Source organism: Leucoraja erinacea, chromosome 3 (assembly GCF_028641065.1).
Source record: "Leucoraja erinacea ecotype New England chromosome 3, Leri_hhj_1, whole genome shotgun sequence".
NCBI lineage: Eukaryota > Metazoa > Chordata > Chondrichthyes > Rajiformes > Rajidae > Leucoraja > Leucoraja erinaceus.
The window spans coordinates 78,957,572-78,971,022 of NC_073379.1; the positions used below are offsets into that span (position 1 = coordinate 78,957,572).

General features: G+C 41.6%; 1 protein-coding gene across 4 annotated transcripts in view; it reads right to left on the reverse strand.

Annotated features, from left to right (window-relative positions):
* The window catches only part of vps13a (vacuolar protein sorting 13 homolog A), a 329,586-nt gene that overhangs the window by 205,494 nt on the left and 110,641 nt on the right, over positions 1-13,451 (reverse strand). For all 4 annotated transcript variants that reach the window (XM_055633035.1, XM_055633034.1, XM_055633037.1 and 1 more), the window contains exons 23-25: positions 8,963-9,104; positions 7,638-7,728; positions 5,235-5,407 (exon numbers count right to left, since the gene is read on the reverse strand). In XM_055633035.1, coding sequence (XP_055489010.1) covers positions 5,235-5,407; positions 7,638-7,728; positions 8,963-9,104 — 406 coding nt within the window. The remainder of the gene's footprint in view (positions 1-5,234; positions 5,408-7,637; positions 7,729-8,962; positions 9,105-13,451) is intronic.

Sequence of the window (13,451 nt, forward strand, 5' to 3'; positions counted from 1 at the left end):
ATGCAAATGGATCCATTCCGATTGGACATCTGCGAGCATCGGCCATTCCGATTGGACATCTGCGAGTATCGGGCACGAATTGAAAGGCAGGAAGGGCTCCGGACGGCAGTCGGTCGGATGGCCCCAGAGTTTTATAGATATATAGATGAATACGATGGCTCTTAAAGGGGAGGTGGCGACTAAAATTAAATTCATCAAATTTAGTAAGAGTGCCGTGGTTAGCGTGGATCTCGAAGGGAGAGAAGCGCAATATATAAAAGGATAGGCAGACTTTTTTGGAACAGAGTCACACCATTCCTCTCAGCCCTCTCATGTTCTTAGTTCTGAAACACCTTGCGCAGCTTGCGAACAGGGCGCTTGGGTGGAGTCCACCCACTAAATTTAAATCCAAAGTAGGGAAATCGGGAAAGGACTCTCTAGCTCCGACGATTGCTTCACCAGCAGAGGATAGTGTGGGGGATCAGGGAGCTAGAAGGAAGGTTCCTCAGAAGTGGGTGCCCAAATTAATTCGGAAACCAAGTGGGGAAGTAAAGGAATCCTTCCTAAATTAGAGATTCCAGTAGCAGAAAGAGCAGTTTCACTGAGGGTGAGACAGTAGGAGGATATGAAATAGCTGATCCTGCTATTGCTAAAATTATAAGATCAAAACAAATCCCCGATGTTATGGATATGAAGCGGATTCCCCGTAGGCAATTCCCTAGTAGGAAGCTGCCTACTCTGCCTTTAGAATTAGATCCCGCAGAAGGTGCAAATTATCCCCGGGCTACAGACGTTCACATTTCATTGCAACCTGGTGCAACGGCAGCTAATTCTTTCCAGAGGCCCGTACCAAGAATCCAGAAACAGGAAGTAACATCGAAGGAGGGGGACAAATTTAAAGTGTGGATAGACATTCCAATCCGAGAGCCGGCTTTCCCTCAGTTTGGTTGGAGAGTCTATGGAGCTGTGAGACCTGATCAATGTTACATCTGTGGGGAATCAGCACATTGGAGCCGATCTTGCCCTGTGAGGGAACACAGAGGAGGAAGGGGGTCAAAGAAGAGACCCACGGGGTCTAAGAAGTCAGTGGATCCCTAGAGGTTATAGGGACACTTGGAACCCAGAAGATAGAGGAAAAGAACACTGGCCAGAGGATCAGGGGGCAGGGACATTCTGGCAGCCAAATCCATTCCGAATGCACTGATCTGCCAGCTAGTACAAAATAAAAAGATGAAATCTGAGGGTATCCTCATATGGCCCCAAAATAATAAATTATAAGGACAAGAAAGAACACCACCCCTTCAGAATCCCAGGAAGAGAGTTACAAAGAAGCTCTTTGGGATTGACAAACCTCATTAAAAGGAAGGAATACGAAAAGGGAAACATAGTAGCTGGTGTCAAAGAGAATAAGAACCAAAGGGAACTAAACTGGCACTGGGGAGAGAATAAATGAACATATTGCGCAGGAGGTACGGGAGTAGGGAAAAGAGCTACTGTACTAACTTGTTACAAAGTTGTTGTGCCTCCAGGACAGTATAACCTCCAACATGCAACAATCTGGGGAGTGAGGTAAAAAGTATGTGGACCCTTAAGAACAGGCGGAAGACACAGCTCAGGTAGCATGTGTAGTTATTATCTCCATGCAGGTTGCTCCCCAGAGACAAAGACCAACAACGAAGAAGAAATGATACTGTCCTGTCCCTACATTGATACATTGAGAAAAGACCAACAAATAGAGAAGGCTGCTCCTCAGTATCCCTACTCCTTTGAAACTAACATCAAAGAAGAATAAGAAGATGCCTACCCTAGTATCCAACTTTAACATCATCTAACTTTTGACACCAGTGAAGGAAAAAGACACCATCCAACATTTTCTAAAAAGATACAGACAACCTCTGACGACTAATGGGGCAAGCTCTAATTTGTAGAATTGAACTTAGAAATTTGAAAATAGATACTCCTCTGTGGTTCGGGGGCAAGACACCTACTTTGCAGCTAAATTATAATTATTGGAAATAAATTGACAATGTTTTGAATTCGATCTCTAAATTGTATGGTGATGAATTGGAAGGACTTTAAAGTTTGAGATTTGGAACTGACTTATGAGATCTGGCTTAGGAGTATTTAAAATTTGATTATTAACTTGGTATTTTTATTGCCTCATCCCCAGACAGGCAGCCAAATTTGAGAAGGATTATTCAGAGAACATCAGGGAAGGATGGAACTTGGGAAGATCTGGGAACATGGGAGAGTTATTCAGGGAACATGAGAGTTGGTATTGGAAATAGTAAGAAAGAGGAAATGTGAATAGCAAGACTCCCCTTTGAGAGACCAAAGTTAACATACTAAGAGAGTTACTCAGTGTTAAAAGAAAACTAGTTATGTGGAAGAACCCCTATGGACTGAGAGTCTATTCAAAATACTGAGGACAAAGTACTAGAGGAGAGGTCTATTGAATTAGAAGTATTAAGAGAGTGGGTGTTGATATCAGAGTCGATGTATTTGACCGGTGGATCTAAATTTATCTAACCCTTGATAGTAAAGCGGCTTCTATTATCAAGGTGTAAAGAAATTGTCCCTAGATTTGGCTATCTTAATTGGCTTTAAAATAAAATTGACAACATATGGAACTTGATTGATTAAATTTGAACAGCTGGGAATTCCACAGGAATTGGATAGAATTGTGTTATCGACCACAAGCTGTGGAATGAGAAGGGTGAGACGGACCCTGAAACATAAAATAGTAAATTGAAGGCTGAGACTGAATTTGATTGAATTGAAACATTCTTCATGATTTGCTTTAAATAAGAGTCACGCCTGTAGGGAAATCTGTACTGAACCCAGCTGAAATTTGTATGACAAACCATCATCAAATATACATTAAGGAACATCGTGTGAATAAGGAGAGGGCTGATTAGTGTTGATCCTAGGATAGTAAAGAAGATATTATAGAGCAGAATAGTGATAGTGAAATAGAAAAGGGTTTGTGACAGAACAGAATTACAGTGGAATGTATGGGAAAGCATTAGTGCATGAAGGGTAACTTGCTTTGTCCCAAGTTTTTCAGGAATTATAGGTTATACGTTCGATTATGAAAAGGGATGGAAGAATGGGCAACAGCACGGATGGAGGGAAATCACGCCCACGAAAACTCGGGAGGTGAAGACTCATCAGACGGAAATTGTGAAGCTACGCCCACGAAAACTCAGGAAGCTTGATAGGTTTCTGGGAAGAAACATCATCATCTTGTTGTTGTTGTTAATAGATGGATAATGTAATAGTCACACATATGAATATCTGATTATTTGGTTAACATAAATTATGGTTTATCATATATGATAAAAGGAAGGAATGTTAATTCTGGCAAAATTGGAGCTGCCAGGACATTAATATTGAGTAAAGGCTTCTGTGCTGCTAGGCCATTTTGGTCAAGTTAAATGTGCCTTTTGCAGAACTGGGACAAGCTCCTGAATGGTGCCAGTTTGTCTGGAGCCTAGATAAGAGCTGCAGGGAAAGAATGGGACATCTGCAGGTTTCTTACAATAAGGTGCATGGAACTGATTGGATCACTGCAAACCAGACAAACACATTGTAAATAATGTTGCAAAGCTTTACTTTGCTGGATGTTGATTGGGTTAAGTGTTGAGCCTTGTCTGGGTTTCTTGAATATCTAGGCAAATGTTGCATAATTCATCTCTGTTAACTTCCATCTAGAAACTTCGTCAGATACATTGTATTAGTTACTGTATTATTGGGTTAGGGAACTGTCTATCATGTACTGTGTTAATCGATATTTGATATCACCACGGGTGAACTCAGGAACATTAGAGGAAGATGACTGACTTTGGTGCCTTCCCTCACAGTGGGAAACCTTTGATTCTGCTGGGTGGGGATGTTTTATGTTGAACTCTATCGTGTGTTGTGTTCTTTATTTTTATTGTATGGCGATCACACATTTCACTGTGCCAACTGGCACATGTGACAAATAAATGTATCTTGTATCTTGATATTTGTTATTGGACTGTAAAGAGACCACCCCCATTTGGTTTTGCCGCTCAAGGTTCAGGGAACGATAAAAGGTAGCTCCCACGAGGTCTGATGTCGATCTTCTGGAAGAACGCTTGGGACTGCGTGACCTTTTGGTGTGTCTCTGCTTGCACGAGGCAAGAAGGGCTTGGCGAAGCAGATACAAGGATCAAACTCGCGGTGGTTAGGTATTGTATAGGGGAATTTGTGTTGTGTTATCCAAAATAAAGTTTTGTTGCGCATGTGCTTGATTCAGTATTTTATTGACTGAAACTAGACTGGTGGGAGCTTAGAATGAGCTATTTACAAGATGAGGAAAAAGTGTTTCACCCAGTGTTGGGAATCTCTATCACAAAAGCAGTGGAGGCCAATTCACGAGATGTATTCAAGACAGAGTTGGATATAGCTCCTAGGGCTTACAGAATCAATGGATATGCGGAGAAAGAAGGAACAGGGTACTGATTCTGGATGATCAACCATGATCATATTGAATGGCGGTACTGGCTTGAAGGGCCGAATGGCCTACTCCTGCACCTATTTTCTATGTTTCTATATCTCTATGTTTAATAGCTACTCAAAAAAATAATTTGTGAAATGCTTCAGAGTGGCTCAAATACTGTTGTGTAGAGTGAAGTTAACAGGCATGATTACACACTTAATTGTACTTAGGCTTTGCATAAAACAATTTGTCATGAAAAGGTTTTGACCTTCAGTAGAGCTCTCTCCTCATGATAAGTGCTATCTCACTCAGAATTTCTCATGATTTCTATTAAAAAATCATGCTCTAGGTGCATAGAACTAATTTATTGAATTGAATTGAATTGAATTGAATTGAATTGAATTGAATTGAATTTCCTTTATTGTCATTCAGACCTTACGGTCTGAACGAAATTTACACTTCCTACCCTTTTTCCAACAATTTATTCATGCTCACTGCAAGGGTTCCCTCCATTAAGCATTAAGTAACATCACTGGTTGGTGTTTCTTTCATAAGAGCAACATGTTAAATAATTGGGGCAGTAAACAATTTCCAAAATAAACTAATATTATATCAATGTTTCCTTGGATTTCTTATAGGTACATACCTGTTCTTCATAAAAGAAAGTTGACTGAGATGCTAAAGAAAATGAGTTTGGAAAAATTACATAGTTTACTCCCAAACATTAAGTTGTCCTCAGGTATGAAGCAATGAGAACTTTTGGACAAGGCCAAGAAGAATCTAAAACTACCTTTGTTATTTCAAACTCCATTTGGAATTCAGTCATATTTTTCATAGATTCTTGCTTTTTCAACTGTTTCTGGCGTAACGATTCTGATCTTTTCAATGAATTATCACTTGACAAATCCAGTGTACTTCCATCTACAGGCGAGGTGAGAGCATCGTAGTATTCATCATCTGAATCTGCAGAAGGTAAACATGGTTAAACACATGGGGAATTTTAATGTGCACCGTTACAGATATAAATGCACATTATTTCCCTTTAGAATGTCGCTTTGATTAATGTCATAGCAATCTTTATCACTTCACTAGTTTAAAATGAAAAAGCCCACCCTCAAATGTCCGTGCATGTATTCTTCTTTTGAAGCATATATCTTAATTTACTAAAACTCTGTGTGTATGTATATATATGTGTGAGTGTGAGAGTGTGTGAGAGTGTGAGTGTGAGAGTGTCATCTGGGCACAATCTGGTTAATTCATATTTTCTTCCAGACGCTAGGCCACAGCCTTCCCATTTTCACCCATTCTACTCACATTTTTCCCGTCTAGGCTATAAACATATTCCCGTCGCATACCCACCTATATTTCCGAACTTCTTAATCATTTAAAGTGACCCGAAAACTCACCCATTTCGAAAAAAAACCCGAGTGACGTCACAATCGGCTGGCAAGGCAGGACAGGACACTCCGGGAGGGAGGGGCACTCCAGCGCACCCGAGTGATGTCACAATGGACTCGCAAGGCAGGACAGGACACTCCGGGAGGGAGGGGCACTCCAGCGCGCCCGAGTGATGTCACAATGGACTCGCAAGGCAGGACAGGACACTCCGGGAGGGAGGGGCACTCCAGCGCACCCGAGTGATGTCACAATGCACTCGCAAGGGATGGAGGGAGGGGCACTTCAGCGCTCGTGCGCCGGCTGCCGGCTGCCGACGTTCGACACCTGGTGGAAAGGGGGGTGTCGCGAGCCCTAGCTGAACCCGAGCCTGGTGCTCGAGCTGGAGTGAGAGCCAAACCGGGGGCCAAGGATGGGGTTGTGACCGCCGACGCCCGACACCTGGTGGCGAGGGTGGAGCGTGGGCCCTGGCTGGAGCCAAGCTGGAGTGAGAGCCTAGCCCGGAGCTTGGGATAGGGCCGTGAATGGGGCCGAGAAAGAAGCCGCCGCTGTAACCAAGTACGAGCCTGGGGCCTGGACTGGAGCCCAGGTGGCGGCCAAGCTGATGGCTGGAAGCTGCCGCTGGAACCAAGGACAAGCCTGGGTCTACAGCCAGGGTCGGGTCAAGTACGAAAACCAGGCCGGGTTCCAGGCCCTGGCGCTGCTCTACGACCTGGGTAGGTCCTCGGGCAGGGAATGAGAATGAGGGAAATGAGGAGGTAGATGAGGAGGTCTCCACCCCTCTCCCTCTCTACACCTCGCCTTTCCAGTCCCCCCCTCTCCCTCTCTCTCCCCCCCCCTCTCCCTCTCTACTCTTTCCCTCTCCACTTCTCCCCTCTCCCTCCCCCCCCTACTCTCTATTCCCCCTCCCCCCAACTCCACCCTCCCCCTCTCCCCCTCTACCCTCCTCCCACTCTAGCCCCCCCTCCCCCTCCAGGCCTAGATTGTGCAAACGACTAGATTGTGCATTACAAGGTGAATGAGCTCTGCACTATAAGAATGTTATAAATATATATCTGTCTGACCTGAGAATTCCCAAGTACAGCTCCACAAAACCAGCATGGTGTAGGTCAAAAGAAACAAAAAGGTTTAAACTAAATAATTGACGGGCAAAATTTGGTTCATGAACCAAACGAATGGAACGAAAGGTTTAAAAGTATTCAAATATTCAACAGTATAAAGGTAAAAATTAATAAAAATGTGTAGGAAGTAACTGCAGATGCAGAAGCCAGACACAAAATGCTGGAGTAACTCAGTGGGACAAGCAACATCTCTGGAGAGAAGAAATGGGTGACGTTTTGGGTCGACACTCTTTATCAGACTGAAGAGCCTCGACCTCTCACCCATTCCTTCTCTCCAGAGATGCTGCCTGTTCCACTGAGTTACTCCAGCATTTTGTGTCTATCAGGGGAAAAAATACGAATCTGAGGGGAAACTTTTTCACACAAATGGTGTGGGTATATGGAACAAACTGCCAGAGGAGATACTTAAAGCAGGGACTATTCCAACATTTAAGAAGCAGTTAGACAGGTACATGGATGAGACAGGTTTGGAGGGTTATGGGCCAAATGCGGGCAGGTGGGAATGGTGTAGCTGGGACATGTTGGCCGGTATGGGAAAGTTGGGCCGAAAGGCTTGTTTCCACGCTGTGTGACTATGAGCATGTTTAAGAGGAGCCCGGTTGGTATTCAATCGGTGATACAGTACTTAAGAATTATTCCTCCTCCCACCACCTCAACCAAATTTTAACAAATCTCACCTGTCATACTGAGCACAGAAGAGTATATATCCATTTGCACTGCTCTTTTTTTCACAGACTGTGGCGTCATATCAGGCGATAGTTTCTGTGACTTGATAGATTATAGGCAGAACAAATTAACTGACATTAATTTTATTCTTTAAAGTGCCAAACCTTGGGGAAAAATAGCTCCATGGATATTAACATTTGCCATATCTTTGATTTACGAATTACATTTTATTGTACAGGTGCACAACCTTTTATCCGAAAGCCTTGGGACCAGACACTTGTCGGATTTCGGACATTTTCGGATTTCAGAATGGAAGATTTTTAGCATAGATTAGGTAGGTAGCGCGGGCGGCTTGAAAAGTCTGGAGCGGCTGCCTCCTCCCGGGTGACCGGGAGACTCATTGCATAAATGTTAGTCAGTTAGTTTGGAGGGATTTTATGTGTGGTGGTGGTGGAGTAGGGGTGAAGGGGGAAACTTTAATTCTTAGTCCCCTACCTGGTCGGCGACTCCCAACCTCGCGGAGCTGGGGGCTCCGTCCGGCCGCGGGCAGCGCCGGTTGGAGCTCCGACCCCGGCAACTCTACCCCTGGCTGCGCGGCTCCAAATCCAGCGATGCTCCGCGATGTTGTGTGTCAGCGGCCACAGCGCTCCGGAGCTTGCCGCACGGCGACCCGGTAAGGCATTGCCAGCTCCCCGCTGGTTTCCCAGCGCTGCAACGCTGCCGACTCCCGACATTCGCAGAGCTGGGGCGTCCGGCCGCGGGCCGCGCTGGATTTGGAGCGCCTCGCAGCCAGGGGTAGAGTTGCCGGGGTCGGAGCTACAACTGGCGCCGCCCGCAGCCCCACCGGCCACAGCGCTGCGGAGCTTACTGCACGGCGACCCGGTAAGGCATTGACCGCTCCCCCGCCTCTCCGACCAGGTAGGGGACTAGGAATTAAAGTTTACCCCTTCACCCCCCTTCACATAAAAGCCCTCCAAACTAACTGACTAACATTTAAGCAATGATTTACAGATGTTTAAGCGTCTCCCGGTCTCCAGGGAGGAGGCAGCCGCTACAGTAGTACAGACCTGGGTTGACCGTGGGTCGTTTTGGGTCAAGTTTGGCGCCAAACGCGAGCTTTGGTGCGCAGACGACATCTGGAAAAAATGGCCGGTTTTCGGAGCTTTTCGGTTTCTGGAACACCGGATAAAAGGTTGTGCACCTGTACTACAATTAACTCAAAACATTTTTTCAGAATAATTTTTCATGAGCAAACCATATTTTATTCACTGAAGCTCACCAATAGATTTCTGCAATTTGCAGAATTTCATCTTCATTGATCATAAATTAAGCCTACCTTTCTAGATTTTGACGATGACTGTGGTGCCAGTGTACGACTTTCTGGTTTTGGAATGCTATCAATTAACCCTAAAACCCCTCTCAGTTTTTGGTCTGAGATGCAAACTGAAAGTAAAGCAAGCCCACCATAAACTTTAAATCTGTATGAAGTAAAGGAACAATATATTAGCATCACATATACAGTATTTAAAACAATTCTTTGAGAACAGCTTAAAATTACTTTAGGTTTGTGTTTCAAAATGCTGCTTTGTTTTCCCTTTTAAAAATCTAAAGACATTTACATAGCAGAGCTTCTGTTACAGACAATAGATGCACCCCACAGTGAAATTGCATGCACATGCTAGCAGCAACCATGGAAAAAGAAACAGGGTTATGTTCAGATGGATGACTACTCATCGGATTGTTGGTTGAGCTAAAATATTAATTCACTTTTTCTCACTCTCTCCTATCCTTCAAATGCTGCCTGACTTGCCGTTTATTTCCGGCATCTGCACTGTTTTGGTTATGTTCAGATGGCATTGCTATAATGATAAATTACTTCCATCAACTTAATGTAAACTGAGAATGCCCAAGTGAAATGATAGCACCAAAGAATGTTATGCAAAGCTGTTTCTGCAATTTCAGTGGAACACTAGCCCTTGCACATATTAATGATAAAAAAGTATACAGCCTTAAATCATTCTGGCAATGTGCAAAATTATGGTCATAAAATAGCATGGAATTAGGATACAGCTTGAACAGTGATATTCCGGCACCTTCGGTTCCAGAGCCTTTCTGGATTATGCGTTTTGCCAGACCAACAGAGGTGACGTGAACATGAAACAACAATACTCCCCGGCCCACTAAGGACACCCTCCTGAGCCCCTAAAGAACCATGAAGTGCCAGAAATTTAAACAAAACAAATATAAAATATAAATTTAATGTGAATGGAATGACCTGCCAACACATCCCCGGCTTCCACTGTCTCCTCGGTTGTTTAGAGCCCCGAAAAAGAGGCAGACTGGACAGAGTGACGGGAGAAGTAGGCGGCGGCCATCGATTGGGGAATGGACAAAGTCACCATCGACAGCAAGAAACAGCAGCAGGTGAGAGGGGAGGGAGACCCATTGTAACCAAATGCGTTATGTCGATGGTGGCAGCCCGAAGAAAGCGCTGTCCCTGACAGGAGCCGCAACAAGAGCTTCATCACCCGACCATGTGGTGCGTGAAGAAGGGCTCGCTGATACGCCATGCGAGACGGGAGTGGGGTCGGAAGGCTGGGTGATGGCGGAGCTGGGGATGAAACGGTAGGTCCGTCCGGTATATTGGAAACTCCTTATAAGCGGGCTGATAAAAAACATGGGGTTTGCTGTATTGTCTTTGTAAAACAGTTAGGAGAGAGGATAGCACAGAAAAGAGATTTAGGGAAGCAGCCTTTTAAAGGTGCTCAGTGTGTTAGAGAAGTCTTGACAGGAAGTTCAAAGTTCCTGAATGTAAAATGAAAATTGAACAGAATGGTCGAAAGAGAGGTTGTGGGTGTTGCACAAGAGCCAGGCAGAGTTAAAACAAAATTAAAATTAAATTGCAATTAGACATGGCTAAGAAGGGATTTCAAAGTTTATTTTTATTTTTTATTTATTTTTTTTTTTTTTTATTAGAAGTACGGTAAATTACAATTCTACACAACACATATATCTTGATACATTTTTTATACCGCTTCATTTTTTTTTTTTTTTTTTAGAGCTTTAAGAAAAAAGTAGAAATTAGGAAAGTAAAGAAAGTGCAAGAGAATCGTGCAGTGCGAGAGTGTAAGGAAAAGAAAGCCCCTTAGGAAAGAAGTTAGAGAGGGAAGTAAAGTGAGAAAATAGACCCTAGAAAGGAAAGAAGGAGAAAGTAGAAACAATCGCTCTATTATAACATTAAACTCCGCAGAGAGGGGACTACCAACCAAGTCTGTTTTTGTTATTTTACCTCCCGTTATCAGGTCCTGATTCCGCTTATTTATATATTTGTTTTTTTTAGATTACTATTGCACCTCATACTTGTAATAGGTCCAGAAACATAGACCACGTCTTTTGAAATTGGTCTGCTTTACCTGCTAGGAGGAATCTCATCTCTTCCAGGTGTAATGTTTCAAACATATTTGATATCCACATTTTTATTGTTGGTGTCGGCGCATTTTTCCAGAATTTAAGTATAAGCTTTTTTCCCCATTATTAGCCCGTAATTAAATAAATTCTTCTGAAACACGTTTAATTCAGGGTTATCTTCCGATATTCCGAAGATAATCCATTCTGGTTTTGGTACCAGTTTTATTTTGATCAATTTTGAAAAAATATCAAATATTTCATACCAGAATTTTTGGATTTTTGTACAAAAAACAAAAGAGTGCGCTATGGTAGCTTCTTGACATAGGCATTTATCACAGATTGGTGAAACATTAGGGAAGATTTTATTTAATTTAGTTTTTGAATAATATAATCTATGTAATGTTTTAAATTGGATGAGCGTATGCCGTACATTGATCGAACATTTATGCACCTGTAGTAAATGATTATCCCAGGTCCCTTTTGAGATTTTTATAGCTAATTCTTGTTCCCAATCTTTTCTAATTCCATCTGTTGTGGGTATTTCTATGTTTAAAATGATGTTATATAAGTACGATATTAAATTAGCTGATTCCGCCTTGGTCTTCATTGCTTCATCCAATAAGTCGGAAGACATATTATGATAGTCTTTTGTGTATTTTTTCAAATAATCACAGATTTGAAGATATTTAAAATATTGGTTATTTTTCAAATTATATTTCAGTTGTAGTTGTTGAAATGACAGTAAATTCCCTAATTCATACAGATCTTCGAGCGTTTTAATTCCCATTCTTTCCCATTGTATAAATGATTTGTCTATGATTGATGGTTTAAACGATGGATTATTGACTATTGGTATTAAAAGAGATAGGTTTCTTAATTTTAGAGTCTGTTTTATTTGTTTCCATGTTCTTATTGTGTTATGTATAATTGGATTTTTATTATAATTTTTATTATTCAAATTTGTTGGTGAGAGAATGGTCGCTCCTATATTACTCGGGGAGCAGTCCCCTTTTTCCATTACCATCCAGTCCGCCTGCTGTGCAGAATTGTCCAGCAGGTGAATCATATTTTTAATATTTACTGCCCAGTTATAATACATAAAATTAGGGAGCGCTAGACCCCCCAGCTCTTTTCGTTTATTAAGGTGTGCTATTTGTATTCTATGGGATTTATAATCCCATATAAAATTTGTAATGTCTGAGTCCAATTTTTTGAAAAACTTTTTTGGGAGGTATATAGGTATTGATTGAAATAGGTATAGAATTTGTGGTAAGAAAACCATTTTAATAGCATTTATTCTGCCTATTAAGGACATCGGAAGTGTTTTCCAGAATTTAATCAGATTATTCAATTTCTTGAGTAAAGGATTATAATTGGCTTTAAACATATCCTGGTAATTTCTAGTAATTTCAATTCCCAAATATTTGAATTTTTCTGTGGCTATTTTAAAGGGAAATTTCCGAAGCTGTATTGAGTCTTTTGGTTTTATCGACATAATTTCACTTTTGTTCCAATTTATTCTATATCCTGAAAAGGATCCAAAGTCCTCTATTAAGTTTAATATGTTTGGTATACTAATTTGTGGTTTTGTGATGTACAGTAGTACATCATCGGCATATAGGGATATTTTATTCTTTGAGTATTTTGTATTATAACCATAAATATCCGGATGTGTTCTTATTTTTTCAGCAAGGGGTTCAATTATCAAAGCAAATAGCAGCGGTGATAATGAGCATCCTTGTCTATTGCCCCTTGATAGTTCAAATTTCGAGGATAAGATATTATTAGTTAATATTCTAGCCGTAGGTTTGTTATATAATAGTTTTATCCACGCGATAAAGTTTTCTCCCAATTGGAATTTTTGCAATACTTTAATCATATAATCCCATTCTACTTGATCAAACGCTTTTTCTGCATCCAGTGAGATAATAGATAACTCTTGGTCGTGAGGTTTATGTGAGTGCATTATGTTAAGCAAACGTCTCAAATTATTAAATGAATGTCTCTTAGGTATAAATCCTGTTTGATCTCCATTTATTAATCTACTAACGTACCTGCTTAATCTACTGGCTAGTGTTTTCGCTATTATTTTTTGATCCGTATTTAACAAAGCAATAGCTCTATATGAACCTGGTTCTTCTATGTTTTTATCTTTTTTAAGTATTAATGTGATCGTTGATTCTGCTAATGTTTCGGGTAAGCTTTGCTCTTTAAAAGCGTGTGTGTACATTTTCTGTAATCGTGGGGTAACTATATCATAAAAGGCTTTATAGAATTCACTACTGAATCCATCTGGTCCTGGTGTTTTACCATTCTTTAGTGTTTTTATTGTGTCTTCTATCTCCTTAGAAGTAATTATTGCTCCCAGTTCCTCTTGTTCCCTCAATTCTAATTTTGGAAGGTTACAATCTTCCAGA